The following is a 27230-nucleotide window of genomic DNA, read 5'->3' on the forward strand; positions in this document are numbered from 1 at the left end:
CAGTTACGGGAAGTTACTAATCTTTAAAAATTCAATTAAAAATTATGAAATTCCTAGTTATAACACAGTATAGAATGCTATTTGTACCTGGGACAGGATGCTGTTCCAATCCACTTGCCTTCCTCTTAGCATATCATATACTTATATCCTTTTTTGTTGGTCTGCAACATTAAACTCTGAGCTCATCCAGAGAAGAAAGTGTCTTATTCACCCCTGTATACTGATCACTTAGCACTGTACCCAATTCATGTAGTGATGAATACTCACTAGTTGTTTTTAGAGTAAATGAATAAACAAACAAGAGGGTAAGTGAATGAGTAGGTAGTACTGGCTTGTCTGACATTGGTGTTCTAAAAGAGGTTTCTTCTTTAAGAAAGATAAATCCTCTCATTGGCCTACTGTTTTTTTTTAAATATTTAATTTTATTTATTTGTTTATTTAATTTTATTTTTTAATAGAAGAACTGGGTTGTAGGCCAGAGGAGCAGTGAGAGGATTCACTAGAGACAGAGTGGGGAGCAGAGCAGGTGGATTTACTGAAAATACACTGCTAAGGGGAATAGCAGGAGAGAGAGGAGAGGTCTGCTGTGCCATATGTGGGTTAGCATCCGGCCTGGGATCAAACTCAGGCCACAGTAGTGATAGCACTGAGACTTAACCCCAAGGACACCAGGGAGGACCCCCATTGCCCTACTGTTAATCCCCTTTCCTGCTTCAGTCCATAAGTATATATATGTAGAATATTTTCCTCAGTCCTGTTCCATTAACACTTTCTAAGCAAGGGCCAACAAAAACAAAAGAAGAAGGTATAAACAGAAAAGTTTTACAAATTATACTTAGGTAAGCTTTAAGACACTTTCTCTAAGTAGGTTAGAGTCTACCAAGGACATAGCAGAGGGTTTAGCACATACTATATAAGCATTGTAAGTAGCTATTGAATAATTGGGTCCAGCAAATATTTATAAAGTGCCAATGAACAAGACCCAGTTGCCACCTTCCAAGACTCCTGGCACAAGGGGACTAAGATGATAGTACCAATAACACAACTGTGTATTCAGTCATTACTCTTTGGCACTATTTTAAGTGCCTTAAATGAAATAACTCATTTAGCGTTCAAAACAACTCTAAGAGGAAAATATAAAAGATGAAGAAAATAAGCAGCAAGAACCTGAGTTATAGAGAAGATTTGCAAAGTATAGGCCTAGTAAATAGTCTACTTGGAATTTAAACCCAGTCCATCTGGCTCCTTCTGAGAAAGTTTCTAAGCAAGGTGAGGGATCATGACCCCTTCATTTTTGGTTTCCCAATACTCACAAGCACTCAATGACCATATGCTAATGAAGTGTGCCAACTACAAGGTTAACAGGGATGAGGAAAATAATAGATAAGGTTTGCATTGTGTAATAATAATATGGCTTAATGTCAGGTGGGGAACAGGGTGAAAAAGCTCAGGTTTTAGAGTCAAACCATGAGTTCTGTGCTTGAACACTAGACTCACAGGTAACTAACTCAGGGCCTATTTCTTCTCCGATAAGAAATGATCTATCCCAGTACCACACACTACCCTTTCTAGGCCAGAAGACATTTTCAAAGTTTGAAGACTGTCAATTTGAATTCTAGACTCAAAGACTCAATTCAAAATAAGATGACTAAGTATAGGGCCTCCCTGGTGGCACAGCGGGTTGAGTGCAGCACTGTGAAGCTGTCTATAGACTTTGCAGCATGGGTTCAATTCCTGGCTGGCTAGGGAGATACCCACATGGCGCAGCAGATCTCTCCTGACTGGTCCACTGCTCCCCTTAGCAGTGTTTCGAAAGTCCGTCTGCCTGTTCTGCTCCCTGCTCTGTCTCTGGTGAATTCTCTCACCCTCCCGCGCCTCTGGCCTGTACCCCCATTCTTATATAAATAAAAAAATCTTAAAAAAAAAAGATGACTAAGTCTAAAGTTAAAAGACTTTTCTCAGGTCACACACCTGGTTGTTACCACCACTAAAATTCAGTTTCCTGAGTTCCAGCCCAGTGCTCTTTCGCTTTAGTCACAGAGTTTCATTTGAGGTAGGGCAGTTGAACAAAACACCCGTAAGAAGCAAATTATCAAAATGGGACTTTCCAGATTCAGTCTAGAATTGGGCAGGGGCCTACTCATGTTCAAGCAAGCCACGCCCCAGTTTCACTAGAGATCTGAAATCTGACTCTCCTGTGATGTCAGGGACCTGGGATATGGTTCTAGCAGTGAGTAATGCTCTGTAGAAAAGCTTCCCACCATCCTGCTACATCCTAAAAGCTCTCCCTTTCCTCCTTTCTCTATCAGGATAGCTTGCTTAATTTCTGAAAGGCTTTCAGTGAAGGAAAAGGAAGGAAGAGGAGAGAAAAACACTATCACTTCACTGTTGGCACAGTTATTCCTCTAGGGCAACAAAAGGACATATTCTCGCCTAAAGTCTCTCTTGTTATAGAATCTGGAAAGGGATAAAAAAAAACAAAAACAGATTGAATGTAGAGTAGGACTAAGAAGTGTCCAGAGCAAGGTGAACATGAGTAGAACAAGAGATGTAAACATCATTCCCGGAGTGTGTGTAGCTTTAAGAAAAGCACCTGTGTGGGTATCACCTACAGCACTTATATAGCACAGGGAGCAAGTGCCAAGAACATAGGCTTTGGAGCCAAATGAGGCAGGGTTCAAATCCTAGCCTTGTCACTTACCTGAGGAGTGTCTATATACTACTGGTTACCCTCATTGCAGCATGGTTTCATTGGTTTAAAAAAATGAGATAATAATATTGACTTTACAGGGAGTGGTTGTTGATGAAAAGTGATTTCATGTGCTAAGGTCTAATAGCAAATCTGGTAGATAGTGGGGGTTAATAGGATGTTACACTTCCCCAGGTCTTGTAATCGAAACAAATGCTTTATAGAGAGCACTTTGGAAATAAAGAAAACACTTTGCGGGCAGTGAGAGTTGAAACTGACTTATCAAACCACTGTTCTATTACATATATTCATAATGCATATATTACATATATTCATAATGAGTCTACCCTTCCTCTGAATGAGAGAACACCATGTTAAACTTGTACATTTGTCTTGACAAGTGCTATTCTAGCAGAGGAATGCAGTGTGAACCACCTCCCAAAGAAACCCATTGCATTTTCTGTCCAATCTATAAGGGGTTAAATGGCTCACTGAGGCAAAAGTCTTTATCCTATAAATTCAACCTTTACTCTCTGCCTTAGTAGCACAGAATGGTGAAAAGGGGACATTTCCACAACACCCTTCACTTCCAAAGGTTAGAGTGAATCCCCCCCACAGAAACTTGAGGTGTGGGCAAGTAATCCCACTGACAAAATTAGGAAATGGAGTTGAAGAAGCACATTCCACTGCTGCAGAAAAAGAGGAAGGAGAGACAAGTGTTTCTGCATCTTGAGTTACTCAATACCTGAAGAAAGGTATTCTTGGGGGAAAAGAACATACTGAGATGTTAATTCATTTAAGTCCAGAAAGTATCAAGAGTAAGTTTAGTTTAGCAATTTGCTGAGAGCAATTCATTATCAAAAGATAAATGAGGATGAGGAGGAAACTGTATCTCAAAGACAGGATTAGAGGTCTAAGACATTCTAGATGTGAGGTGGTTACTAAAGCCACATGCTTTAGGGTTAAAGTGCCCAGGGATCTTATGGAAAAATAGGAATTCAGAACTGAAAGCATAAGCTTGGACCTGCAGTGTACACAAGACCAGGATGGGGAGAGTTGCTGGTGCAAATATGCTTTGCAAAGGGGCCAGAAGCATGATCGATCTTTGAATAAGTGCTTTCTCAGAGAGAGGAACACCAACACTAAAGAGAAGATAGAGAAAGAGGGTACTAAAATTTGCATTTGAGAAAGAAGCGGTCTCAAGGATGATCTGGAAAATTGGGTTAATGGTTAAATTTCTAAGTTGTGTAAGAGGATAGGAATATTTCAAAGCCTATTCTGTAGATAGAAGAAATATATACAAAAAGGACTCCTACCTCACTCCCTGCAACTCCAGAGATATTTTAGACCAAAATTAACCCCTTCTTGAGATACTTCTCCAAATTGAATTTAAGATAATCAGTTATGGTCTCCAGATATAGGGTACAAATTGAGTCTTATTCTTGTAAAGCTGAAGCCCGAGATTTTCTCTTTTCTCTCACAGCTACTCAGTAAAGAGACTGGTGAGGAGAATGGTGATTCCTTTGTGTGTGGTGTCACTAAGATTTGGTAGGTGTGCCACCACTCTCTGTACCAGGTGCTCAAGATACCAACACTTTACACTATCAAGCAAAACTGAAGGATGCCCACTGGACTCAAAATTGTTCAGGGGGAAGATCCACATTGCCTATTCTAAAGATTCCTGCCTATCCATATACACAAAAGTGAAATAATAAAACTCTAGCGTGTCCAAAGATTTTTAATCAGTGAGAGGTTCAAAAGAAACAGAGGAGAGAGGAGGACTAGGGGAGAAGATTTCAAAATATGTACTCCTGATCAAACTTTGAAATCATCCCCTGTTCAACCAAACAGGCAGGCCCAAAGTGGAGCCACCAAGATCCATGAGCAGAGCTTCCAGGAGAATGAATGCAAGGAAACCTCCCAGCAGGAAACACAAGCAAAAGGTTTCACAGGGCCCTGTGGGCTGGGAGAGGAGGAGAGAAACAGAGTTTAAAATATACCCCCCAAGCGAAGTCAAGACGGCCACCCCACAACCTGTCATGAGAGCAGGTTTTGTCCCCTGCCAGAGGACTGGAGCCAGGAATGGAGCTGCAGCCAAGAGTCATCTGAAGTGCTTCACATGAGGTCTGAGGAGAAACAAGACCTCACCCCACCTTCTATCTTTCCAGAAGGGCAGCTTGGCCAAAGCAGGAGTAAAAAGCAGGAGACCTACACAGAAGCAGAAGGCCTGGGCAGAAGCTAAAGGCTGTGCTGGAAAGCCTAAAGGCTCTATTTTTTAAAACTCTACCCTGAAGCTCTGCTCCACCCCTCCATTCCAGTTGCCACAGTTCAAGTAGTTAGGAGGTGGAGCCATGGGACTTGTGACTTCCAATTTCTCCCAACTGTCTCTGTTTGGGAAGTGACAGGGGTGTGGGGGTGAGACAGCTATCTTACATTTACACTTCTGGTATTTCAAACTTTCATAAGGGTTTTCAAAACAATTCTGAGAGCTGGGAAGAATGGTGCTTCTACTGTGTTTTGAACTAAAGTCTCAACTAGTCGGAAGGAATAAAGATTTTTACTTCCCTGTAGCTTATATTTTATTTCCAGTAGACCTGAGTACAATCTGGTGGGATTCCCAAGACAGGATTTTTGTTTGTCAGTTGGTCCTTCTGAAGATTAACTCTAAGTGTTAACTGGGCTGGGCATTGTACTCAAATATTTAACTAACACAGATCTAGGTGTTGCTGTGAAAGTATTTTGTAGATAGGGTTACATTGACAATTAATGAACTTGAAGTAAAAGATTATTTTTGATAATGTTGGTGGGCCTCATCCAATCAGTTGATGGTCTTAAGATCAAAAACTGAGGTTTCCTGGAAGGGACAGGATTATGCCTCAAGACTGCAGCAGTAACCACTGCCTTAACTTTCAGTCTGCTCTATGGATTGCAAACTTGCCAGCCCCTACAACTGCATGAGCCAAATCCTTAGAATAAATCATCATTTGTGTGTGTGTGTATTATACATGTACACAATATACATTATACAGTATATGTGTATGTATATATGTATATATGTGTGTGCATATATACATATGCATATATCTAAATATATATATGTATATGTACATATATGTGTGTATATGTATACATATATGTAAATCTGCCACCAGGGAAACCCGAAGAATATGTTCTTATCTTCAATATAGCTTTTTCTCTAAAGTTTTATTTCCAGATGGTACAAACCAGAGGTTAATTTTGGGTCTTATTTATGTTAGTACTTGCCATTTCTACTGGCTAGTAACAAGCCATAGTATGTATTTTAGCTTAAGGACTGTACAAGAACCTGAAAACATCCATGAACCCTCTAAGAAAAACTTATGCCCATGGCAAAAGAACTATGATGCTTTGAGAAAGAACACAAGACACACATAGTCCCATCTAAAACACATTCAGTGAGTATTTATTACAACAGGCAGCATTAATATCAGGAGACTTTCTGAAGGTAAGTTTTTGAGTCAGATTAAGAGGTGACTTAGAAATGTGAGGGGCATGGAGAAAGGAACAAATCAAAAAAAGGCCAAAAGTGATCTGTGGGTGAAGAGAGATGAACTATTTAAACTTGTGATGAACGAGACAGAAATAATGGAAAACCAGGTCAGTAAGGACAGAGACCCATTGTGTTGACGAAAAGCATAAGAACTCTTATTTTCTCTGGGATCAAAAAGTAACAAGCCAGCATGCACCCCCCCAGTGCACACACAGTACAGAACTGGAACATTTAGAGAGCTGAAGGACTCATTGTCCAGGCAGATCCTCTGTATGGAGAGGTAAAGAAACTATTGCAACTGAATGCCTAAGACATCCCAGCTGCACAAATACTTGCAAAGCCTCTCCCAGGGCCATATGGCACACTTAACAGGTACGTTTACTTCTCCGAACTGAGTCTCTGTCAGCTTGAGTTTCTATTAGCAATACAGGGATGAAAAGGCAGTTATAATACTATAGTCTTAGCGGTATGACTGGCCCTGTTTGGTGTAATTGTCCAAAGACAGAAAAAGGAGAACTCCAGAGGCTTAGTCTTTGCCTTCCAGAGAGACAGTCACAGAGCCTAAGTGAGTAAACCAGCTCTCTCATAAACCCAATTTTCTTTTTTTGCAGGTGGCTATTCAAACTAACACCACAGATTTCAAAACCAAGTTTTGTCCCATAGACATTATTTCAAGTTTCCCAAAACTGGAACAACTGGGCAGTTATTAAGTCATCCAGTTTCTCGCTCTGTCTGCATAAGTAATTTCCTCCTTATCAGAATTACCCGGGTCTAGGAAGTTCATTTTCCCATGATAATACGGTAATCTTTTTCTCCTTTTCCTTGCAATTTATTACACTACCTTTCTCTCATTGTTCATTCTTTTTAAAAATAATTTTTGAGTTCCTGCTCTGTGCCAGACACTGAGCATACAGTCTAATGCTGTAAATAAAGAAAATAGGCAGTTGCAATGCATTCAAAATATTAACATTTGTTTAGTGTTTTCTTTGTGCCAACCATTGTTCTAAACACTCTACATATATTAACTAATTTTGCTCTTATAACGATGCTATGACAAAGGTTCTCTTTTTATCCCCATTATACAGATAAGGAAAACAAGGCCCAGAGATGGTGAGTGATTTGTTTACAGTCATACAGAAAGAAAGGAATAGAACCAGAACTAAACTCAGGCAGTCTGGTTCCAGAGCTTGTCTGCTTAACCATGCATGTAAATGGAAGGGCAGGGTTGCGAATGGTCATAGAGAAACCAAAGGGATGAGTACAAAGGAGGGGCTTATAACCCAGATTTGTGGCTTAGAGAGAGAAGCTGTATTTAAAATTCAATCAGATCATATCAATCTCCTTCTCAAAATCCTTGAGTGGCTCCCCATGGAATTCAGAATAAAATCTACATGTTCTACCATGGCCTAGAAATAATTCTGCTCTATCTGGGCTCTTTCAACTTTCTTGGCCTTGCCCCTCACCTGACTGTATCAAGCCCACCTCCAGCTCAAGCAACTCTTAGTTGTTAGTTACTGCCTCTACCCACTCAGCATTTAAATCTCAAGGTCATTTACAAAGGCCTCTCTTGATCCCTTAATCTACATTAATCCCAATAATAACTAATGATAATAATTAGATCAAACATGAAATTAAGATTGTTGCAGTATTCTAAATGGTTTACATATAACATATTTAAATACTACAATAACTATGATGTCATATACTAATATTATTTCCATTTTTATAGGTAAAAAGCTGAAGCAATATTATATCATTCCGCACTTTTCCTCATAATGATCAGATGTGCAAACATGTATTTATTCATCTAATATTCCCTAGACTGTCAACTCTACAAGGTCAGGGTCTGAATTCATTCTCTTCAGCATTGTAGCTTCACTAACAGTATCTCAAACATAGTAGAAACTTCATAGATGTTTAATGAATAAATTAATAGTAGGCATGTAGGAAACACATTCCTCTCAAAACTTATACGTACAATAAAATGGATAGATGACAAAGGAATTAAAGGAAATTATTATATAGTAATTGTTCAGGCTGCAGAAAATTGAATAACTTTGTTTGCTTTCCCGTCATGAAATTCTCACCGTCTCCCTTTCTGTTACAATAGGGTGGAGGCAGGGATAGCATGCAGTCTCAGCCACAGGAAAGATCATGGGATTTCCACCAACGCACACCTAGGTTTCAATTCAGACTTTATCACAGACGAACTGTGTGGTCTTGAGTAAGCCCCACTGATTGCCTAGGCCACTTTTTCCAAGACCGCGAAGTAGGGAACAAGATATCCATAAAACCGTTTAGTGGGAAGAATGAGGACAGATAACGTGGATAGAGGTGAGCTAATGTATTCCTGGCACCAAAGAGAAGTTGAACAACTGCTGGCTCCTTTCCTCTCCTGCAATTGCAAGCTGGCATGTGGGCTTTGAAAATAATCTAGTTTATTAGATAAGCAGTAATAGCTAGACTGGACCCTAGAAATGTGAGGCCCAAAATGTACTGAGGGGATGGGGAAAGGGCAGAGACTATATTATCTGACCTGCCGTTGCCTTGGATCAAATGAGCTGGATAATCGCCATGACCCCGGCTCACTTCATGGACAGGGCCAAGGAGGGGGTAGAAAAAGTACACAAAGCCCAAAGGGGTCAGTTTTGGTACTTGTCAACAGCTCTGGTGGGGAGCAAGTCAAGACAATAAACGAAGAAAGCAATCGAGTGAGTTTCTGTAGCCTGTTCTCTATTTCAAGGGACAGTCCCTGCTTTGTTTCTCATCTCTTGGTTGAAAGACTGTTCCCTGAAACACTCCAGGCTTCCGAGAACAGCTCTGCAGGCAACTCCATGAAGTGCTGGCCAGGGACTGATCAGAAGTAAGTAAACAGAAATCACCCTGCCCCCAGGAGTGTGTGGTTTGGGGGATGCAGAAGGGAGAAAGGGGAACCTAAATGATTCTCTGCCTTCCTTCTTTGTCTCTCAGCATCCACATTCATTCTTTTTTAGATCAACCTTGACCTCCTTCTCATCTCCCTCCTTCCCCAAAAAATATTATAGAAGGGGTAGCTGTGTGTGAAGGTGCCTGCCCCTTCCCAAACGTAACTGAGAGAGGCATAAAAGTCTTCCCAGGAGGAGTCACAGTCCTTTCCAAAGCTGACCTCTGCTAATAGATTTTGTCTTCTCTCCAAAGGGAGGCTCTGCACCAGTGCCTGTGGCTGTGCTGCTGAGCTGCCTATGTTAAAAAAAATCTGTGTCTGTGCAGATATGTGAGTGCCAGGCCCTAACATTCTGTTTTAACACAACTGCAGTGAGTTGTAGAATTCCAATTATTCTATCCTCTCAGGCTTACACAAAATAAAGCTCTCAGCCAATGAAGATCCAGTGTATCAGAATCCTAACTAGGTTAGGATTAGCACTTTTGTTAATAGAAAAAGAACCATGTTTACACTGTATCCTTTTACATTTGGCATCAGCTCCATTCTCTCTCCAGTCCCTAGTTTTCCAGTGTATGTCCTAGAGAATCCTAAGTTCAGTTCTAAATCTATTTTCACATGATCAGATTTTTATGGGTTCAGTGGAAAAGAATCTTAAATTTTAGAGAAAGATTCCTTTTTAGGTTGTATTACTATAAAAGAGAAGCAAATCAGAACCCTTTAGATCTCAATAAGGCTTTTTGTTTAGGTTCCCAACTGACACCAGCAAGTTTATGCTCTTAGCTCTCACACACTGACTACCTGATAGAAGATGATGCATGATATGGGAAGCACATAGTGTACCACTGGCAACATCGATATTAATATTAGCACTTTATAAGTATAAGTACTAAGTTCTTAATATAACTCATATATTTAATTCTTACAGCCAGCATATAAGGTATATCAAATTTTTTTTTTTTTTAAGTTTTTTTTTTTTTTTTTTTAATTTTTCTAGAGGCATGTCTTATTTATTTATTTATCTATTTGTTTGTTTGTTTGGTTTATACATGCACTGGGTACAGTCAGAAGCCGGGAGGGTGAGAGAATTCACCAGAGCCAGAGCGGGGAGCAGAGCAGGCAGAAGGACCGAAGTACACTGCTGAGGGGAGCAGCGGGCGGCAGGAGAGGTCTGCGCGCCATGTGGGACCCTCCTCCGGTGGCCGGGGAGCAGCCGGGGATCGAACCGGCGCCGCAGACGCCGCGGGCAGCTTCGCAACCCAGCGCTCAACCACTGCGCCACCTGGGAGGCCCATATCAAATTTTTCTCCCAGTTTTGGATATGAAGCAATTGGGACATGGAGAGGCTAAGTAATTTGTCCCCAGGTCACATAGTGGTGGAGCTGGGTTTTGGAAGAGGCAGTCTGGGACCAGAGTCTAACATTGTTAATTACTACTTATACTAATATAGATTTTCTCATTTAGGCCTTAAAACAATCACATGAGATAGAATATTAAAATACCTACTTCTAGTGAGAAAACTGCATCTCAGAGAAGTCATCTAAGAGATAGACCCATGTCCCAACCTAATTCAATTCAGTACGCTAATTGAGAACCTACTTTGTGCCAGACACTACTAAGCACCAATAATATAGAATGATGAACTAGTCACATTTATTCATTTCTTTCTATACTCTCACTTCTTCCTGAAGTGAAGGTTAACAAAATTCAAGTGGAAAAAGGTCACAGGTGGTCAAGATTAATAGGCATGTCAGTCAGCACTATACACGTGCCTGAGAACTAGAGGATAGACAAACCTGAGCAAAGCCAAATATGAACCTCAGCTCATTTTCAACCCTTTCTGATTCAGGTATGAGCATTCACTCAATTGTATCTGCTCATTCCATAAATATTTATTGTACATTACTATGCTCCAGATCATGGACTAAAAATGGGAGACATTTAAAAAAAGATTAGTACTTGAACTTGGGACATTCTTGGTTTAGAAGGAAAGAAAACACATGTATAATTCATACATATATACATCATAATATGACAAATGCAATAATTGGGATTTTGAAATAATAATTAAGGTAATAATAATTGAGAGTAATTTGGGGTGAATTGCAGGGAGCACATCCAGAATATGGCATAGATGCTGAGTCTTGAAGGATAAAAGGGCTCTTGACAGGTGGGAATGGGTCAAGGAATTAGGATTACTACTGGATTGAGACTATATTTTTAGTATAATCCTGAGACCAGAGTCCAAGAATCAGTGAGTATAAAGAACTGGATCATAGTGGTCAGGTAAAAAAATGTCTGAGCCAAATAAGTGAATGTTACTTTTGGGAAAGGTGGACCAGGCAGATGGAACCACATGTACAAAGTCAGAAAGGCAAGAAGAGCCTGGCATGCTTGAGTCACAGTATGCTCACTGTACCTCAGCTAGCAGCTGTGCATGGTATAGTGGGTGTTAGGGGAGATGAGGACAAAGAAGTTAAGTGCAAAATTCTGAAGGACTTGGCATAGCAAGCAAGAAATGGGAATCCTATCTTGAAGGCAAGATAGGAATTATCTAAGAAAATAACATAATCATAACTGCGTTTTAACACAAATACGATAATCACAATTGGGTTTCACGAGAATAATTCTAGCACCAGAATGGAGGGTGGATTGGAGTGGGAGGAGAGTGAGGACAATAAACCAAGTTGGAAGGCTACCATAATAGTTTAGTTATAGAAGAATGAAGCGTTGCTCTAAGGGGAGTGGATGAGGAAGAAAGGAAGGGGAAAGATTAAAGCGAAGACAACAAGAACTGACCATGGGGTGGTGACAGGAATATCAGATGAGCAGCAGCAGTGGTGGTGAGGGTCTAGGCCTCTAGATGAACCAAAGTGGGTTACCTAAGGTTATCAGATGCCAGATATTTATATACATATGTACTGATAAGTAAGGGGATGTGGGTAAGCAAAGGACAGGGGTTGGAAAGGGAGAGGAGCCCAACAGCCCACAGAGTGGAGAATGACAACTCGATTTGAAGAAAGCTGTTCAAGATGGCTCCTTAACTCAGCCTGGGAGGTAGAGGAGGCAAGGTGTGAGGGAAATCTTTGGCTCTGACTCCTGAGGCTATCCAGGTAAATAGAACTATCAAGAATGCTCAAAAAGAGACAGATGTTTCCTGGAGGGCTCACTGACATGTCTGGGTGCTGCATGACTAGGCTTGAAACAGGCAGCAGCTGGGGTTTGGGAGGACACAGGCATGTGGGCAGCCTCCTGAGAGAGCCCTGCAGATGAGGCAGCTGAGAGAAGTGATTCTTTCTTCCCAGCCTCCTCCTCCACCCTTTGCTTCAGAGCCTTGATGCTACAGCACCATGTGTGTGTATGTGTGCGCATGTGCATGTGTGCATGTGTGTGCACATGTGTGTGTGCATGTGTGTGTGTGTGCTCACACTTGCACATGAGAGCTTCGGAGGAGACTATTTATTCAACTATGTATCAAGCACAGCTTCACTGGCAGACAATAGCAATTTGCCTAGACAATTTATGCCACTAACTAAACAGCAGGATGGGCTGTGTAGCGCTAAAGGTGAGCCACATTTTTAAAACTGGGTGTCTCCTTTCAAGGTCTCAATTACAGGAGATGCTTTTGCTCACAAAACATTGAGGCAACAATATCTGGGCATCTGCCTGAGCCTACTGTAACCAAAAAAGAAAGAAAGGCCGGAACTAAAAGGCAAAAAAAAGCAAAAAACTGTTTGGAGATAGATCTGCTACAGTATAAACTTTTCTCTTTCTCTGGCTTACTGCTATAGCAAAACCTGATGGTTGCCTTTGTAAAAAACGTGTCTGTATCTAGGTCCCTGGCAGTGATTTGCCTCTGGGAGGGCCGGCAATCTATTTAATGACTCCATTGACGTCAATAGCATAACTGAAATACTTACTAACATGCATGATTCCAACTTTCAGGGGGGGGTGGGTGGATGGTGTTTCTCAGCAGTGCAAAAACATGAAATGGAGTCAGCAGGGAATGAACTCAACTCTTTAGGCAGCAAGTGAGAGATTAGATGCTGCCAGTCTCACGGGTTTCATCTAATACAAAGAAAACATTCATGCTAAATTTAGAAATTAATTTCCGACTCGTGAAATAGCTTTTAATGAGCAGGGCTTTATTTTTGGCAATGTTTGCTCATGGGTAACATTTTAACTATTCACATTTTAGTTGACTTGTCAATATTTTTGCAACTACCCATGCTTAGTTTTAGACATATAGAAAAGAATCACAAATCAATGTAAATATCACAGTGTTAATGCTCTAGGGCAAACTTTTACAAGAAGATTGTTTCATTCAAAAGCAATTATCACAAAACAACAATTTGGGGAATTTTTCTCAGAATTACCAGGGCTATTCTAATACCTTTGCCCTCTTCTTTTGTATGGGTAATTAAGGAGGGTAATTAAGACAATTATCTCTATAACTCAGGCTACACAAAACTCAGAACATGGAAGAAAAAAAATAATACTTCCAGCTTTTTCTCTTTTCCTTTCTTTTGTTTTTCTCCTCTTTCTTCTCCGCTCTTCCTCATCACCCCCCCACCATCTGTCTCTGTGTCTCTGTCTCTGTCTTTCCCTCCCTCCCTCCTTCCTACCCTACTTGCCTCTCTCTCTCTCTCTCTCTCTCTCTCTCTCTCTTTCCCTCTCTCACTCCCCCTTCTATGTATTACCCTTCACTCTCTCCTATATCTTGAGTGGCCACAGCCTTTGGCAACAGGATTGATTTTATTAGTGTTTGTCCATAAGTGTTGTAATCATGCCTGGCAGTTCTTGCTTAATGTAGAAACCAAGCAAATGTTCTGCTTCTGCCAGGCTTCATTTCCAGTCATCTGACATAGATCTGCTCTCAAACCATTGCTGTGGTTCTCGGAGAGCTTTTCGTTGTGCACACACAGCCATCTCTCATCCTAAGCCTTGGAAGCTTGGGCAGAATGAGAACTGAACAAATATCAGAACTTTCTGAATTTCTTAGATTCAAAGATAAATCACTGAGCCCCTTGTCTACTCCTCAAACAGATCCTGCCTCTGGCACATCCACATGAACCTCCAGGGCAATATTCATGGTGAAGTAAGATATGAGAGGAACCCACACCGAGAAACAGTCTTCTTAGGAGAAAGTCTCTTCTGCTTTATCAACCAGTATAGAGTCATTTCCTCCCCAGAATGATCTGGACACATATTAGAAGATTCCCATGTGCACTGGAAAATATTAATTAATTCTGTTTTGCAAGTAGGCCAATTAATTTCAGATTTGCCAGAAAGCACTATATTATCTCATGCTATTTCCATGCACACACAAGCCTTGCTATGAAATACCTCTAATGGATTGGTGTTGAAGACCACTGTAAACCAAGACTGGGAAAGACTTTGGCCTGAAGTTCTCAACACAATTCTCTGGTCATCTTTGTGCCTTGATTTATCATTTCTGATGACCTACAGACTTTGGGTTTGTTTTTCATAACATTTGATGTATTACTTGATGATGCTCCTGATCAATATATATTATTGGCAAATTTTATAACAAATTATTGCATAGAACATCCCATCTTACACAACAATTTGGCTGCTAAAATTGTATCTAAGAGATATATTAGAAATCAGGTCATATTGAATCAGAGGTGCTGGCCATGAAAAGGAGTAAAGCCAAAGAATGATCTTGTAAATACTTGATAATTTATCCTTTTGGTAAATTCTAACTTTCATGTGATCACTATTGAAATACTTGTAAAAGCAAGGGATAAATGGCACGGATACATATACACACTCACTAACATCCTCAGTCATGTGCGCACACACACACACACACATTAATTTTCCTCAATTATCTGAATTTTTTCTCTGTTGAATATAGTTTTGGGGTCTAATATATTGAAAAATACTTCAATTTTCCATTTCCATTACATTTTGAATATGCACAGACAAGAGATCCCAAGTTCCTTCTTTGCCTTGGAATGTTCTTTCTTCTATTTTTTTCTGTCTCAATCCTTATGCATCATAGAGAAAGCCCTGGAATTCATACTTGTGAAAAAACAAAATGTGATAGAAATTGTGATGCTCATTAAACTCCTCAGCATTAGCATTTTCAACACATCTATGAGGATTTACTGCATTTCTCTCCTTAACATGACAGCACAGGATTTCTACATTGCTCTACATTTTGAATTCTCTTATGTTATTCTGGCTTTCCTATTCAAAACACAAAATGCCCACTTTTTAAATTTAACTCCTTTTGTTCAAAATCTGTATGACCACACTATATATATATATATATATATATATATATATATATATATGTATGACCACATATATATAAGCAGTTATAAAATATATTTCAAACCTCCTTTAATTTCAGTACCATAACTGATTTTCAATAGTAAAAAATACAATTGAATATTTTTCATAGCCATAGCACTACAAATATTGACTCATTATTAAAATTTAATGTATCAGCATTTTGCTTAAGATAAAGTTCCTAAACTTTATGTTGTTCTCACACATGGTCGAGACAGTATTTACTGTCTTCCTAGCATGTGAAAATACCTATACTAAAGCACTTGGAATATAAAGAGATGAGTAAGCACCGCCTTCAAGGAGGCTCCACAGAGGAGCCATATGAACCACAGATTACAGTATATCCTAGGACAGAATTGCTGCCATTACTAAGTAAATGGAGCAATTGCACTGATTTTTAAAATAAATTAGAATGACTCTGCAGAGGAGGGAATTTTGTGTTGTATCATGAGAGTGGGAAAAATAACCTTGGTGAAATAGTGAGAAGAAAAGGATTGTAAGGCTGAAAGAGCTGCTTTGATTTTAACCATGAATTATTTCAGTTAAAGATCAATTTGTAAAAGCAAATGTACCAATTTAACCATGGTTTCTGACAATTAGCTTTTGAAATGAATTGGATTTTCTTCATGTCGACGTATTTTACAAAGCCTTTTGAAAATATTGGGCTTCTTTTTCTTTCTCATTCCCCTCCTGACCCTCCTCCCCACCTCTCTCTCTCTTAAACTTGCTTCTTTACAAGAATACACTTTCCTAGGTCAGCCAGGTTTTCCTACCAAACTGGAGGATTGCTAAATCTGAGTAAGTTATTGTGGGTTTCTTTTAACTTTCACCTTAGATTTCAATTGAAATACATGACTTCAACTTCAGTTCTAATAAGTGGAAACTCAATCTTATTATAAAAAATCATCTTTGAAAGCAGCACTTCAGCTTTCAATTCTCTGTTTGCTCCGAGCCTCTTATTTTTCATTCCTTTTTAAAGTTTCTATTTAAACACACCTCATTGTCATATGCTGATAAATATTAAAATAACAGGAAAAATCTGCCTGACTTATTTAAGCTGATAATAAAAACAAAACACAGGATGTGTGTGTCCTCCTTCCTTTTCTGACTATGGTTAAGCGTTAGGAGATTTTGAAACCTATAATTATGTAATAATTGGTATCGTTACCTTCTCTTTCCAATGAAAAGCCACATTTTTTTTGTAGTTTGCCACAAAGACAGACAAAAAACAAATTGCCTAAGTGGTATTGTCATTTCTTTGCTCCATTGTTTTAAAAGAGTTTAGCAAAAGAGTCTCCAGTTGCCAGGGGGTAGTTCCTGTGCCAATAATCACAAAATGATCTTTCCAACAGCATCATTGGGTAATGAGCTAATTTAGAGAACCATAAATATCACATATTGTCCTAATGTTTGTCAGTATTTATTACAAGAAAACATACTTTAAATATTCAAATAGATGTCAAAAGCATCTTAGTAAATCCGGCTAAAAGAGATGTGAGCAATAGTGCCCCACTGGTAGGCCAATATGACGAAAGGATAGGAGTTTCAAAACTACCTCCTTTGATCTCCAAGTATGTAATACCAGTTATATGTGAAAACACTATTTAGTTTCTTTTTATAAAACTTCTAAAGGAAATAGTACATCAGCACACCAGGTTTTTGAAGTCCATGGATAGAGTACTATTTTCTTCTCTCTGTTTCATATCATGAGACTATAAAGGTAAACTCACCTCTACTTAATATCTTCCTTTCACTTTTATTCTTTTTCCTCAAACTTTTTCTCATAAAAATATTTTTAAAAGCATGTACCATAAATACTTCAGAAGCCAATGAGCCAATGGAACCTACTGCCTTTGTTCCTTTCTCTTAGAAGTTGGGCTTTTGCATTATTTCCGTTATACTTAAGGCTGCGATACCAGCAAGAAAACACAGCATCCAAGGAAGGAAGGTCATAAGTATAAAACAAAGGGAATGGCACTGCTACAAACAGGAGTGCATGAGGCAACATCAGGTGGTGGGCCATCTTGTATGTGTTCATCTTACTTGTTTCTCCTGTGGTTTTAATCAAGTCTACTATACAATAGTAGGGACAGGTACAAGGAGCAATTTTTGGACTTGAAAAAAAATCTTGTCAAACTGGTTGCTCTTATGTCAAGAGGATTTTATGTTGAGCACATCTTGATGTTGCTTCAAGGTGGCCCTTTCTCTCCATAGCTCTCAATTCCACATGAAAAGTGAATACACAGTACTAAAAGATGAGAGGTTAGGTTTCTTGAAATAAAATAAAAAATTCTTTAAGGAACCAAGTTGGATGGCCTCCAAAAGAAATGATTAGTGATCTGGGAAGAGCTTTGGTTTCACACCTGAAAGGATGTAGATTCAAGTGGGATCTATAATTGACGCTAAGAGGAAAACCCCTAACATACCCAGTGGGGCCCTCAGACCAATGTGGGCACACCTCAGGGCCACTGAGGTTAGCTCCCCCAGAGTTCACTGGGGCCAGCAAACTGAGGTCAAGTCACACTATCAATACAGCTCTGCCTCCTGCTCCTCTTCTTGGAGACAGCATCACCACATATCCATCACATGGTGAAGCCTGGGTATGTGTATGGTGGGAAAATTACTTACAATGCTTTTCATTTGGTTTACATACAATAAAGTTAAACAGCAGTATGCCTTTGAAAAAAGTCACCAAGAGACCTTCTTTTAAAGGCCACAGTATGTGAACAAACCACTTGTTTAGAACAATAGTTCTAAACTGAGTAAGATTCTGAATAAGAGGCACATTTGATATCTTGAAACATGGAGATAGGCTTTAGAATATGGCTTACCTTGCAGGTTGACTCTGGAGACAGGAGGCTGACTAGCAGCTGGGGACCTCCTGTGGACACAAAGGAAAAGAAGGCCTGAGTCTTTGTCTGAATATCCCCTCTATGCCTCAGGCCTGTGCACCTCAGCCCCCCAACCACCCCCTTTTCCGGTCATAATCCGCTATCAAGTGACATAATGCTATCTCCGGAAGGCAGGCTCCTGTAACAAGGGTAGATGACTGCAATTCTCTCACATCCAGATGGCCTGGAATTTCCCTATGCACAGTCTCCTGGATGCTCCAACTCTCCAGGAAGGAAGTCGTTTGCTCCAGGTCTCCAGCCAGACCCTCTGTTTTAGGTTACCAGGAGGCACTCAGAAGATATACACTTGCTCAAAAATAACACCACTTTGCCAAGAGCAAATTCTACTTTCTTTGGGCAAAGCTATAGAAAGTCACAACCATAAGAACACGTAGAGAGCAATCAGACTAGGCTTTCCCTTGCACCTCAGAAAACTGAGACCCAGAGAAGTGAAGTCACTTGCCAAAGGTCATACAGCCACTAGGAATAGAATCTATCTTGCTTAACTTATGAAATGGTCTTTTCATGGAGAAACTGGGCATTCTGCATCATAATAAACTTGCTGATGTGAAGAATCAAATGAAACAAGGGAACAAAAACATGCTCCAGGACCTCTCTGGTGGCTCAGGCAGTTGAGCGCAGTGCTGTGAAGCTGTCCACAGCCTCTGTAGTGTGGGTTCAATCTTGGCCAGTAGGTGAGATACCCACAGGGCACGGCAGACCTCCACTGTCTCACCTGCTGTTCCCCTCAGCAGTGTATTTCAGTCAATCTGCCTGTTCTGTTCCCTGCTCTGTCTCTGGTGAATCCTCTCACCCTCCCATGCATCTAGCCTGTACCCAGACTCTTGTATAAATAAAATAAATCTTTAAAAAAAAAACTCTATAAAAATACAAAAAAAAAAAAAAAGCTCCACTAATACTGGGTCTCCTTTTCCTTTTAGAGCTCTTTCTTCTTCTTTTTCTCTCTCCCTTCCCCCAGACAATATTTTGTTTTTTTGTCCTCACAATCCTTCCCATGCTTTGCAGAACTTCTACCAGACTCTTAGATTCCCAGTGTATTGCTAGAGACCCTCCTAGATGTATAAGTCAGTGACCCTCAAATTTTAAGGTGCATTAGAATCATCTAGAGAGCTTATGAAGGCACCTTGCTGGACACTATGCCAGGGTTTCTGATTCAATCAGTTTGAAAGTTTGCATTTCTAACTAGTGCCCAGGTGGTGTTAATGATGCTGATTAGGGACCACATTTTCAGAAACACTGATGTAGATGTTTCTTGGTCTCAGTAAAGAGTAAAAGGACATTAGCAACCAGCAAGAGAGTGGCTCTCAAATATGGGGAGCTTTAAAAATATGATTTCTTTTCCCCACCTCTAGAGAGTCTATTTCAGTATATGTGGGATGAGGCCTTGGGATTAGTAGGGCTTTTTTTTTTTTCTTTTTACAGAAATCTGTGAATTCTGATGCACAGACTAGTTGGGGAGGAAGCCAAAATTTAAATGATAGAAAAAAGTCTGCAAAGGTATTACTAAGGAAGGGTCTCCCTACTGGTGTGACAACAGTTATCTTCTGTAGGGTAAGGTAAAAGTATCAGGCTTTTCTGCCCTCCCGCCATTAGGATGGATGATGGAACCCCGTGGTCCTGAATGCATGCCTGATGGCGGGCACCTGGAATAGGGTGTGGGTATATGTAGATGGGACTCACCTGGGCTGAGACTGGGCTTTTAGGGGTGGCATCGCGGGGATGCCAGTAGAAGCCAAAAGAAGAGGAGCAGAGAAGCCGAGAAAGAAGCAGAAGAAGCAGGAACAGGAGAAGCATAGAGAAGCCGAGAGAACACCAGAAAATGCTGGAGAGCCCAGAAAGAGTGAATACTTATTGGGGGCTGGGAGGCCTGCCAGCCTCCCAGCCCCCCAGCACCCTTGCCTGCTGTATACCCACTAAATCCCAATAAAAGCCTGCAAAAGCCACTGAGGGCTCCAGGACTCTTTCCTCCTTTACCCAGTCTGCTGGATCATAGAAAACCTGCTCAGTGGCCTGTTTCTGCTCTTACATCTTCCTAGATTTTTACATCCAAATCCCCTTAGGGGATTGATGATTTCGGGGTAACTTAGATTCTAGGCAACTAGAGCTTACAGCCATGGGGGCTGAGGGTCAGGGTTCACATCTAACTCTCATTTACTGGCTGGGTCATCTGAGGCATGGCACTTTTATACACTCGGTGGCATGAAATGTTCATGTGTGACAAGGGAAAGGAAATTACCATCCAATGATTACTTTTCTCTGCTTGGCATTGTGTTTGGTAACTTCATTGGGAATATTGCCTTATTTTTTTTTTAAATAATAAATTTTATTTTTCTATTCCCCATACAATTGCAACCCCCCCATTCTGATCCCAATCCCTCCCCTCTTGCCCCCCCACCCCCCAAAAATGTCTCTGGTTCATAGTTTTTTGTTGATTTTGATTTTCACTTTCTTATAGTTATTCATTTTCCTGGTCCCTTATTTAAGTTTTCTAGATTCCTAATATTGCCTTATTTTAAGGAAACTGAAGTGAGAAGTTAAGAAACAATGCTGGAGCATACGAGGTTTGTAATTGGTGTGGTCAGGATTCAAAATTAAATCTTTTCAAATCCAAAGTGCATGTTTTTCCCACTATTCCATCTGTTGATAACACCTGCACTAATACAGAGGGCTGTTTTTCAGGAAAATTAGGAGATTAAATTCTAAACTCCTTACCCCGGCTTTCAAGTCATCTGTTCTTTTACCTCAACATACTTTCCCCATCTTCTCTCTCAGAATTTCTCTCTGCCTGACAGTTCATCTCAAACACTGACTGACTGTTTATGTTCATGGATCTTGTACTTCTCAGTTGTACTTTAATGCGGCAATTAAAATAGGCACTGTATAAATGGTGCTCCATGTAGAACGCCTTAGCTTAAATGAAAACTTTATATGGCCAGGAAACAACTTACTTACTACTGGGTTCCTAGAGCCCTCATGGTCTTTCACAGGCCAAGCAGCCAATAAATATTTATTGACTAGAAGAATGAATAAGGGAGTGAATGAATGAATGAATTAGGGAGGGGAAGAATTAACTCACACTTTTCCAGGGCTAAATTTATTTACTTCATTTTCCTTGGATCTGTAATTCCTTTTCTGACATAACTCGGGTTATTCTGCTGAGAGGAATGCTCTTCCACACAAATCCACATATCTAAATATCACCTACCTTTTTATGATACTGTGATTTATAATGAGAAAAATGTATTTGCTTTTTGTCCCATTCCTGGCATAGAGCTCCTAAAACCCTTTGACTATTCTGAGTGATGAATCTTATTATTGTGAGTTTTAGAAAGTCCCTAGTTAACCTCAAGATGGAATATGGTTGTCAGGGGAACCAACACTATGATAAGAGGATTAAAATTTTGAATCCTTCTCCCCACCTTACCCCAGTGCTCTGGGAGCAGAGAGGGCTGGGTATTGAATTCACTCATCAGTGGCAAATGATTTAATCAGTCATGCCTTTGGAACAAACTCTTTATAAAAACCCAAAAGGACTAGTTTTGGAGAGCTTCCACATTGTGAACATTTGGGGAGACGGGCATGCTCAGGTAGCACAGAAGCTCTGTATTCCTTCCCACAAACTTTGCCTTATGTATATTTTCCATCTGGCTCTTTCATATTCTGCAATTTTATATATCTTACCACATTGTAAAACAGCAATCTAGTAAGTAAAATGTTTCTCCACTCTAGAAAACCAATCAAATTCAAGGAGGTCCTTGGAACCTCTGACCTACAGGAGGCAGTCAGAAGCATAGGTGACAGAGTGAACTTAAGATTGGAATCCGGGCGGGGGGTTATCTTATAAGACTGAACCCTTAACCTGTGGGATCAGACTCAATCTCCAAGTAGATTGTGTCAGAATTGAATAGAACTGAATTGTAGGACACAAAACTGGTATCATCAAGAATTGGTATGGGAGAAAAAAAATCCCATATGTTAGAATTGGTGTCAGAATTGTATATCCAAAGGTCAAATACCATCTTCTCCTGTTGGCTATTATTATCCTGTTGACTAAAATTGATCCCTTCTCTTATCTCCCATGGGGTTGTATTTATACCTTTAGGGTTATTTCTTCATCTTACAACTCATAGAGTTGCATATTATCCCCACCACTAATTTTTATCCATTGAAGGTAGAATCCAACCTTGACCTCTTCCATATATTCTCTGCAAGAACCACCAACTTGTCTCCAGAATAGTAGGAACTTTGTAAATGTTGGTGGACTGTTGATTGAATGAACCATTGGTGTGAAATGAGTTGAGCTGTCAAATACCACATGAATGTTCATCTGCTTTCCTTTTGCTCTATAGTCTTGTTTCTACATGCTACTTGCTGTTTCTCTAATACAGCATCACTCATGTTGCTGGGTCCTTGCATGTTTTGCTCAGCTGGATCCTTATCTCCCTTTACATGTGTGGGGTGTGTGTGTGTGTGTGTAATGTTAACTTACAACACTGCTAATGCTTTAAGGGTACAGAGTCACCCCTCTTCATATGTATGTTATCATACCACACCCATCACCAAAGTACCAACAATCCTCCACCAATGTCCATTTGACTCCCTCCTTCCTCTTATATCCTTTCGCTTTAAGTGGCAACTCCTTCACATATTCGAGGACTCCACTGAAGCATTTTCTTCTCAGAGAAGACGTCATTCCTCAGTATTGTCCTTTTCTGGGCCATTTCTAAGATTACTATGCTTGCCTTCAACTTGCTTGTGAAAAGTTTAAGCAAAGATTGAATGTTGTTTATTTTTGTAACCTTGGAATAGGCAAAACATTGGCTATGATATAAGTATTCAAGATGTATTCATGGCATTCATTCTATAATTTAAATAATTTCAACTATCTTCCTGAGTTCTAATGAAGGCGTCTATGGAAGGAGACATTGAACCTGGACCTTAAATGCGAAAATCTCTCCTTTCTTAATAGCATGGCTTCTCACAGCACCTAGTTCTCCCAAAGACTTCTTGAAAATTATACAAATTATATACATTCTTTTTGTCCAAGGTGATAATTTTGAAATTACAGCTTTTATGTAGAGCTTATAATTCAGATAAGCTTCTGTCTATGTAAGCTCTGGAAAAGCAGGGACCAATTTCATTTGGTATCTTACTTATTCTCCAAACCTGGTACAAAGAAAAGGCTCAGTACACTTAAAATGAGTGAATACCTTCTGAAAGTGGCATGATTGCTTTAGGATATGAAAGTGCCAATTAGAAAACTGTGATGAATGCTAGAAGAACATGGCCTTGGTTGCCCAGCTCCCATTGGTCCCCAACTTATGGAAGAATTATAAAAAGTTATATGCTGGGTTGATGGAGATGGTGATATTAATAGGGAGGGTTAAATGACCACAGTAGTTCATACTTTCCAGTCCTGAGTTAGCATAGTGGAGTGAGAACTGGACTGTGAACAAGCACACAGGAATTCCAATTCCAAACCATAATGCACTGCCTAGCCCTGGGCAAATGAACCTCTCAGTTTCTTCCTCACTTGGGGAGAGCTGGCAGCATTTACTGCTAATTTACCACATGCCAGATCCTATGTGAGGGGTTTTACATACATTTCCTCACTTAATCTAAGGACTTTTGCCTAGGTTTTTTCCAGCTCTAAATGCTCAAGACTATGATTTTCTGCTCTCATTTAAATTATATGCCAAGATACATAAAGCAATGAAAGACATTTCAGATATATAGTTGAAAAGTTTAAATGGTCATTAATCGCTTCCCAAAGGTCACACACATGACGATTAAATTATTCTTAGAAGGATGCTAATGCAGAGATGTTACATGATTTCCTGATAGCCACCAGTAATATTCATTGTTAGAGACTCATGTGAATGATGAGGATACCTACTTGTTCCCAGCTATGTTACCTGGTTTTCAAATTACTGAATTGTGGGTCTTCTTACTCACAATGTGTGATTTCTCCATCAGTCTGTTTGAAGCCAGCAAATGCTTTATGAATGCTTATCTGAATTAGCAACACTAAATGTCATATTTTCAAAATTAAGTCCTGAGATAAAGGAAATATAGGTTTGAATTTGAAGCCAAGAAATACAGGCCCAATCAAAAAATCCCTTAATTGAACATTTCATGGAAGTGCAAGGAAATCACCACAACAGGAACTTTGAGATTTTCACCCTTGGGGTGGTAAAGCTCAGGCAGACAATGAACTGCTTTATTGACAAAAAGAGTCAAAAGATAAAGGAAATCTCAACTTGTGAGAGGTATAGTTCTTTGTGGGAGTTCTTTTTATATAATAAACTACAATATCCAGATGCTTTTTGAAAACCATTCCAAGGACATAATTATTGCTGAAATGTTACATTCAAGGTAGGGAGTACGCTCTAGAACCCACATCAAATATCCCAGAAAGCCTCTGAGTTCATAAATCTTATAGTTTCAGTTGTTAAGAAAATATGGTGAGGCAGAGGGGATGCTCTTAGCATGGTGGATTCATTCCTGGTGGATATTCTTGTCCTTTTTTTTTTTTTCTTTTTCTTTTACTTGTTTGAGGATATTGATAATCTAGGAATAGAAAGGAATGCATTAAACAGACCCTCAGTTTTCCAATCTGCCCCTGTCTGACTGTCCCATTTGTGTCTGAAACCCATCTTTCAGTTCTCAGCCTTCACTAGCCTAGGCAACCTCAACTCCCTTTGATGAAGTGCTAGTGGTAGATGTGCCCTGCTTTGAGCTTGTGTTGTTTGGTATTGATTTTGAGGAAGTATTTGAAATCAGTACTTTGAGATGATCAACTCTGAATCATATGGGCATGGATTTGAGAAAGATCATTAGATAGAATTATCTTACTGCTGGGCATCCATTTTGTTTGATGAGTGTGATCTGATTTGGGCCAAAGGTGTCATAAACGGTCATGATTTGGGGAGGTGGTCCTCAGTGTGAGTGTAAGAATGGGCTCTGGGTCAGCTCTGCATATGGCAATTATGATCTTAGGGCACTTGGTTCCTGAAGGTTTATGTGGCTTAAAACCCTCAAGACTATGAAAAACCAGATTTTCAAGAAAGCAGTCTATTAATCAGCAAGGTAAACACTGAAAGCCCCCTAATACAACTAATAGGGGAAGAACCTCCAAGCAGTGCTAAAAAATCAGTAACTAAAGACATCCTCCCCCTCCCCTTTACTTCTTCCTTCTCCATGGAACTATGCAATGTAGTGGCCTTGAGCTTAGCTATGCTAACGAAGCCTGGAAATTTATCTTCATTAATCCCTTTATTAATACCAATTTCCACCTCTATCATCTTGGTCCAGGGCTTCACTCCTCATATTTTAGTACCTAAAAACACTTTTCTAACTCATGTCTCTGTGTTTGGGGTCTCTTAAAATCGATTGCAAAATATTTTTTCTAAATTATGTGTTTCAGAGTATTCAGATTTTTTTTTTTCCCTGTAACTCAGAAGACTTCTCACTGAACGGAAAGATCATGTAAGGAAAGTCAGGAGACCAGGCTTCAAGTATGCCTCAAGTGTGACAATTCACCAGAAAAGGGACGTTCTTACACAACTCACTTTATCTCCCTGAGCTCTACTTCCTTGTCCACAGAGGGCACAACAGCACCTGAGTATCATTTTGGTGATTATAACTGAGATAATAGGTATGAAACCCCAATGTGTTATATTATTTTTGAATTCAGCAAGAGAAATGGACCTATCAGTAGACTAACTCACATTTATTGACCACCTGCTAATGTGGCAGATGCTGTTATGGATACAATATGTCATCTAATCCTCAGAACAGCCCTATTTTATAGCTTGGGAAATCAACAAAAGTGAGATTAGTAACAATTTCGAGCGGCAGAATTGGGTTGTGAAATCAGAAAGTATGGCCATAGAGATATTCTGTGAAGAAAAAAAAGAGGGGGAAAGGGAAGGGATCACTCCTGAAAATAAATTTCTAAATGGTTGTTTTTCTACCAACAATTATCTATTCAGAAATTCATATGTTTAATGAAGATTTATGGATATATAATATGTTTTAGGCATCCTCCTAATTCTTAGAAATTCAAGAAAAAGTAAATGTAATTCTCAAGGAACCTCAAGGGGCACATGGTGCAGATATGGGCAGAATTCCATGAACAATGTGATAAGGCTTATAAAGTGCCCTCAGGGGACTGAGGGGTGCTCAGTCAGGCTTAGTGTGGTCGGGGAAGGTATCCTGGTGAAAGTGATACTAGAGATGTGTTATAAAAGACAAGCAGGATTTAATTAAGCACTCATTGGCAAGTGGAGCCATTTTAGGAAGAGAGAATAGTAAGTCCGTAATCAGGATGGTGAATAGAATATACAGGGAACAAACAGACCACAACTGCTAGAATGTGATCCCCTGTGGCTGGCCAAAGACCTAATTTAACCCTTCACCACTGTATGCCTGGAACTTCCTATTAAGAATGGGGGTCCTAAAAGTAAGAAAAAGTTTCTGTTTTGGTCACTATTATCTCACCAGTGACTGGAGGTGCTCAATAAATGTTTGTTAAGTATATATATTCATGTGAATAGTATGTACTATCAATTTATGAACTCTTGTTGGGTGAATTATTTAATAAATGAATAAACAGGGAGTACCACAGCAAAAGAGAATGGGTAAATCTCTAGCTTGTCTATGTACCTTGCATCAAACATTAACCCAGTAACCATCAATCAAATTAACTGGAGTAGGATAATAAGGAGCCTTGGGTGCCAAGCACCTACATTTTAACTTTATCTTAATGGTAATAGGAAAACACTGAAATACCTCGGGTTGAAGGAGAATGACATGGTCAAACAGCATGTCAAAAAGATCACTCTGGTGGCAGTTTGG

General features: G+C 39.7%; 1 protein-coding gene across 3 annotated transcripts in view; it reads right to left on the minus strand.

The window, feature by feature from the left end:
* The window catches only part of PDE4B (phosphodiesterase 4B), a gene marked incomplete at both ends in the record, with an annotated part of 396614 nt that overhangs the window by 86031 nt on the left and 283353 nt on the right, over nucleotides 1–27230 (minus strand). For all 3 annotated transcript variants that reach the window (XM_084243282.1, XM_084243283.1, XM_084243284.1), the window contains one exon: nucleotides 18291–18340. In XM_084243282.1, coding sequence (XP_084099408.1) covers nucleotides 18291–18340 — 50 coding nt within the window. The remainder of the gene's footprint in view (nucleotides 1–18290; nucleotides 18341–27230) is intronic.

Source organism: Talpa europaea (assembly GCF_964194135.1).
Source record: "Talpa europaea genome assembly, chromosome: 9".
Taxonomy (NCBI): domain Eukaryota; kingdom Metazoa; phylum Chordata; class Mammalia; order Eulipotyphla; family Talpidae; genus Talpa; species Talpa europaea.